The 5,700-nt window shown below is 37.3% G+C and overlaps 1 protein-coding gene across 2 annotated transcripts; it reads right to left on the bottom strand.

Annotated features, from left to right (window-relative positions):
* Positions 1-1,246: 1,246 nt before the first annotated feature.
* Positions 1,247-3,807, bottom strand: LOC110061890 (uncharacterized). 2 transcript variants are annotated; one of them, XM_089282374.1, is made up of 2 exons: positions 3,634-3,807; positions 1,247-1,972 (listed from the first exon to the last, which is right to left on the bottom strand). In XM_089282374.1, exons 1-2 carry the CDS (start codon positions 3,713-3,715, stop codon positions 1,515-1,517), a joined length of 540 nt encoding a protein of 179 aa, XP_089138500.1. In that variant the 5' UTR covers positions 3,716-3,807; the 3' UTR covers positions 1,247-1,514. The 2 variants fall into 2 exon arrangements, with proteins under 2 accessions (XP_089138500.1, XP_089138499.1); XM_089282373.1 differs by having other exon boundaries at positions 3,631-3,803.
* Between the last annotated feature and the right edge of the window lie 1,893 nt (positions 3,808-5,700).

Genomic DNA, 5,700 nt, shown 5'->3' with positions numbered 1-5,700 from the left:
ATTTCATCTTCATTAGCATTATTTATACACCATTAACATGAATGCCATTTATTGGCGACCAATGAAAGTGGTATTGCATAAAAATGATATGATCATAGGGCAATATACTGAATGGCGATTCGATTTTCCAAATGGTTGAGTTCATTAAGGCTGGCTTGTGGTTTTAAACACAATCAAAAACGTTTTAAGGAGATGCAGAACCTTGAGGCAGTTGTCTTTCAACGTCATCAAAAATATTTCTATTCCTATTTTGGTCTTTCCAATGACTTGGAAACTCAAAAGACGCGTACAGAACGTAAGCCTAGAACGGTTTTTATACAGAAAAATCCATTAAAAAAATTGTTAGAGGACTATTCCACTTAACTATAATAATTTTTCAGCAGAAAAACAAAAAACAAAAGAACACAAACCAAATCAAAACAAAGAAATGATGTGAAGTGACTGACCCCTTCGCTTAAATATAATATCTTTTGTTTCAGTAACAAAAGCATTATATTGATGTCAGTTTGAAACGTATTTTTAGAACACTTGAAATTTTTTGCACAACATTCTTTGCGATTTTCCCTTCCCAAAAAAAAGCACACATGTTTGCTAATGATAAAGAGCTAAATTTTGAATAAAGCATTTCTTTTTTGTTTCAGGAATTTTTGAGGTAACATTGAGAGTCTGGACTAGGTGCAGGATTGTCAGTCATCAGCTGAATTTTGGGCGATTTTCTGCAGTCATTTATTGGAACTATCGATGAATTTTCAGAATTCAGATATCAGCCATCAGATAAATGATGCATTTTCTATCAGCTAATAATGAAATTCAGACCAATTCACAGTTATCGGTTAAACTCCACCCAGACCCTCTAAAACTTCGGACTGCAACCAGCCGGTCTGAGATATAGAATCGAGATGCCACCTACAATAAATTAAAAGTAGACCCCTCGGGATTTATGATCTAATAAGGATAAGAAGACTAAAAAAAAAGGTTCCAACATACTCCAATAGTACTTTTCAGGGGGATATGATTCCTTTTTTCCACCGAACCTTTCATAAGTCAGAATAAACAGAAACGATTTATGAGAGTAGAATTCTCAACCAGTTGCATGTAACACCAATCCGAACATTTCAGGAGAGCAGGAATTTGATGCTAAAACTCTATAGTAAGATGCGGTTGAAATTAGGGGTTTGTTCTCAGTTTCTTCTATGTATGAAGCGAAAAGCATTAATTCATTCTAAAGGAAAACGTTACAACTCTCTGAATTGTTAGTTTTTAATTACTATATCTCTCTGAAAACATTTCATGGATATAATTCAATGCATGCAAATGATGTGAAGCAAAAACGATGTTTCTTTGTACGGTAGCTGAAAAATACACAACTTATTTATTATTGAACAGTGGTTAGTGTCCAACAATTAGATGTGTTAAATTGATTCTCATTACATTCAAAAGTTGGATCCTTTGATATTATGGTCGTCTGGTAGTGCGTGGTAGAGTTGTGGATGTTGGCGGTATATGGCTCAGGCTCATTTGTCATCATCATCGTCGTCATCGTCGTCATCGTCATCGTCATCGTCATCGTCGTCGTCATCGTCGTCGTCATCGTCATCGTCATCGTCATCGTCATCGTCGTCGTCGTCATCGTCATCGTCGTCGTCGTCGTCATCGTCATCGTCATCGTCCTCGTCATCGTCGTCATCGTCCTCGTCTTCTTCTTCTTCTTTTTCCTCCTCCTCCTCCATCTCTTCCTCCATCTCCTCTTCTTCTTCTTCTTCTTCCTCTTCTTCTTCTTCTTCTTCTTCTTCTTCCTCTTCCTCTTCTCCACTTTCTTCTTCTCCACTTTCCTCTTCCCCACTTTCCTCTTCTCCGCTTTCCTCTTCGCCACTCTCCTCTTCGCCACTATCTTCTCCTCCCTCCTCTTCGCCACTATCTTCTCCTCCCTCCTCTTCGCCACTATCTTCTTCTCCATTATCTTCGGCTTCGTCTGTAACATAAAGAATATCATCGAATCTTTTTACACTGAGCACTAGAACTATGATCAATTTCCTTGATATTATCTTAATGATTGCATTAAACGTGCGGTGCTTTCATTGCTTCTGGTGGTAAAGGGAAGTCATTACTTTTGAAAATGTACACCTGAGTGTGGCACAGTGCCTTAACAACAACAACATCAACAAACAAAGTTATGCTTTGAACCCAGGAGTATTATTAGTTCGTGTATGGCGTGATTGTCTGGGTGAGGGCAGTTCTGAAAAGAATTGTTGTTGGTGACTAACTGAAAGAAAAATTCTTAAAATCAAGAACTGCAGAGGCTCTCGTGGTCATAATGGTTAACATTATGCTCATATGGGAAAGCACTGACTTCATTATTCATTCGTCTAACCACCTTATTCTATGTCAATGTCTTTGATGACACTTTTCAATAGGGCGCTTATTAGAAAAGAAACACTAAGTGGCGAGTTGTCGAGGATTAGGAAACCGCGTGCATTTTTGTTATTACACAATATCTGTTTATAACAAAAGCCAGAAACTACACTTTTATGCTTCATAGCAGGGACAAATGGTAAAGATTGTGGTCAAAATGTTCATGAAGTGAAGCAAGCTTCCTAGAGTATAGTAATGATCATATGAAATGAAAGTACGTCAACAAAGGGATAACACCTCGTCCTTGCGCGTTTTTCTTGCAGTTACCTGAAGACGACGACCGTATTGGTTTATTGTATTACTGCTGTTGGCTTATTATTTTTACTCTTATACAGATAACATAACACGTTCACTGGTGATAAAGAAATTGTATACTAATTGGCTTCCAACGTTCTTGAATTAGACGATATAATTTTTGGACCTATTCAAAGGCAAGTAATTTATTAAAATTTTCATCTCTTTCTCTCTCTTTGATCACAATAATTCATGTAATACCTCAAATGCTGTATTTTAAAAGGAGCCTAAACATGAAAGGTCTTTTTATTGGTTAAGCCAGAAATGTCTGTAGCGGGACAAAGTTCCGCCGGCCTTAATCCTCTTTTGCTTCATAACAGCGTAAAAACCGAGGGCAAATAATTTGGCTGATTAGTTCGGCCATGTGTCCATTCGAGTGAAGCAATGTCTGAATTCCTCTTTTTCAATTCGAAACTTGCTTTTCTCCCGTTGTTTTGCTAAATAAGTTAATCTTGAGATCGATTTGGTATTACAGGAAGGTGGGTGGATCTGATCGGTGTAAAGCAATGCTGCGCAAAATTAACGCTCTGCAATATAGATAATTTTTGCTTTGAATTAAAGTCTGTTGAAACAGGAAGTTTCACAAAAAAGGATGCTATTTTTGTCTTAAAATACAATTTTTACACAAAACAGTGACGTGAGTAGTTTAACCTATGGCAGCATTTTACGGTTCTGATGATGAAACATCAGTGAAAACTTCAGTGAGATCAACTCATGTTAAGAAATTTCAACGTTCTATCTAATGAAGCAAAATCCAGGGGGAGACGTTCTTGTTCTTCCATTATTTCTTACCATGTTCTTAAAGAACTTGTGCCATTAACTGATCACAAGGGCGATATTTCTAAAAGGTTTGTTTTGTTCATTCATCTTTTGATTAGAAATGTAAACGAAAGTAAAGATGTGTACAGTTAAATATAATCTTACCACCTTCCATAGGCAAAGGAGCAGCTGAAAGATGTCCAAATAAAGCGACAAGGCAAAGAAAGATTTTCACAGTTTTCGAATTCATCTTGGCGAGCTAGCTCTCTCCTTCGTGACGATATTCCGGGCACTATAATACCATGCACCCCAGCACGAGGCAATTTATAACCCGCCGATATCGGAATTATGCAATATGATATTGTTTGCGGGTTCAGATATCGGTTGCTAAGAAGATAGAATTCATAACAGTATATAAACATCCGTCATATCAGCGTGCGAGCTTAGCAAGAATTGCTTCGTCACTACCTCGTATGAGTAGCTCAGGAAGCAGGCCTCTTGGTTAAAAAAACCGCAAGCAAAAGAGCGTACACGAACGCCGGTCTTCTACAAAAAATGACGATGTAATTAGACTGCTTTCGACATTAAGGAATTCAGCTGGGAAAACAACTAAATAGCAGTTAATAAAGATGTTGTATTAGTTAAGTCTTGTCCTCAACCCGAGGAGGAACTTCAACAGCAAACAAACATACCCACTTGAAATGAAAATTTGTAACTAGCATATTTTAGGAGGAATTAATGAATATAATGTGATATTGTTACGTTAGCAATTGAATGACAGTTATTAATATCTGTTCTTTAACGGCAAGAGCGTAACTTAACCTATTGGAAGTGAATACCTAAGTTTCAACTTTGAGCCGGCTCATCGTCCATTTTCATATAACGAAATGCATTTCATATAACGAAATGCATTTCATATAACGAAATGTATAACGAAACTAGAAGATAAATGGGAGTATTCTTAAAGTGCTCCTAACCATCCGATTAACTTAATCAATCTAGAAACATCTTATTTTCAAACAACCAAGAGGTGATTACATAAGACTTGTCAAATTGAATAATGGCGTAAGCTTTTGTTTCTGCTGAAGGGCAGAGTGAATCAAAACTGTTCATTCCGCTGCCTGTTCCTGTTGTTATTGTCGGCGGTTCGCCGCAACGCTCCGGGGGTCGCAAGGAACTTTCGTGTAGCTGAATATTCCATAAAATGTGGGGCGATTGTAAAAAAAAAAAAAAAAAAAAATTCGACGAAGCGATCAGTATTATACATGATTATGTATACATGCTAATAAGAATCGAATGGTGCAAATATTGTTAGAAACAACAACTGCTGCATTGGAACAGAGTAACATAACACCTGTGAAATAAATTTTATCTAAAACAAACATCAGCTACTTGTAGCACAAAGTGATGAATAGAGACTCAGTCTGTTTAAAAAAGTCAAGTTATATTAGAGGCCACATCTTTTGGTATTTTTGATAACAACAGTGAACAAGTATAGTCCTTACTATATAGTTGGGACCGTCACGTGTAATGCCAATGTTATGTAATTTATCCACTCGGTACTACGGGATATACTTGACCAGTGCAATCAAGGATGAAATGGAACTTACAAACACTTTTGTTGAGAAAATAATAAAAAAGAACCATTACTAGTATTTCTAGCGAGTTATCAGGAGAAAGAGGATGCTAATGGGGTTAACCGTCGCCAGTAAAATGACCTTAAATTAACGATCAACCATCTAGTCAACGGTTAAGAGAAACAAATTTACCGCCAGCCGTAAAATAATCCAAAGTGTGACCGCCGACCGTCGAAGGGACCCTCTAGAAGCACGTGCGTAAGTTTTCAAGTTACAGAAATGCTGTGGGAACACGAGCCTCTCCTGAGTCTTTCCACAGCTTTCACGAGTGGTTCTATTTAAGGACGTTCGCGCGAAAATTTTCCAGTCGATACATTTTTTAAAGATAATGTTGTCAGGTAATGTTGTGAGTCAGATAATGGTTGCTTGTATTAGGAATGCAAAAAAAAAAAAAAAAAAAAAAAAAAAAATGGAGCTCGCTGACTTCGTTTGAGAGATAAAGCGTGTGGAAAACTACCCTGATTTTGAAAAATTGGCGCACGTAATTCAGCGTGGTCCTGACAGAAGTTTATCAGTTTAAAACATCGAAGGTGAGTCAACAGAGGCAAACGATTTTAGTCATATTTTGGAGAGGTGGGTCTGTTGCGTAAATAAATCC

This window comes from Orbicella faveolata, unplaced genomic scaffold, assembly GCF_042242905.1.
Source record: "Orbicella faveolata isolate gen_17 unplaced genomic scaffold, um_ofav_v1 contig_12, whole genome shotgun sequence".
Lineage (NCBI taxonomy): Eukaryota > Metazoa > Cnidaria > Anthozoa > Scleractinia > Merulinidae > Orbicella > Orbicella faveolata.
The sequence above is the reverse complement of the archived record's forward strand: the minus strand, read 5'-3'. Positions and strand labels throughout refer to the sequence as shown.

Excerpts from the sequence above, each read along its gene's own strand:
- LOC110061890 (XM_089282373.1), bottom strand. The coding sequence starts at position 3,715 with ATGAATTCGAAAACTGTGAAAATCTTTCTTTGCCTTGTCGCTTTATTT. Across the intron at positions 1,973-3,630 it reads TCCTTTGCCTATGGAAGGTG|ACGAAGCCGAAGATAATGGA; the intron begins GTAAGATTATAT and ends TTTATGTTACAG.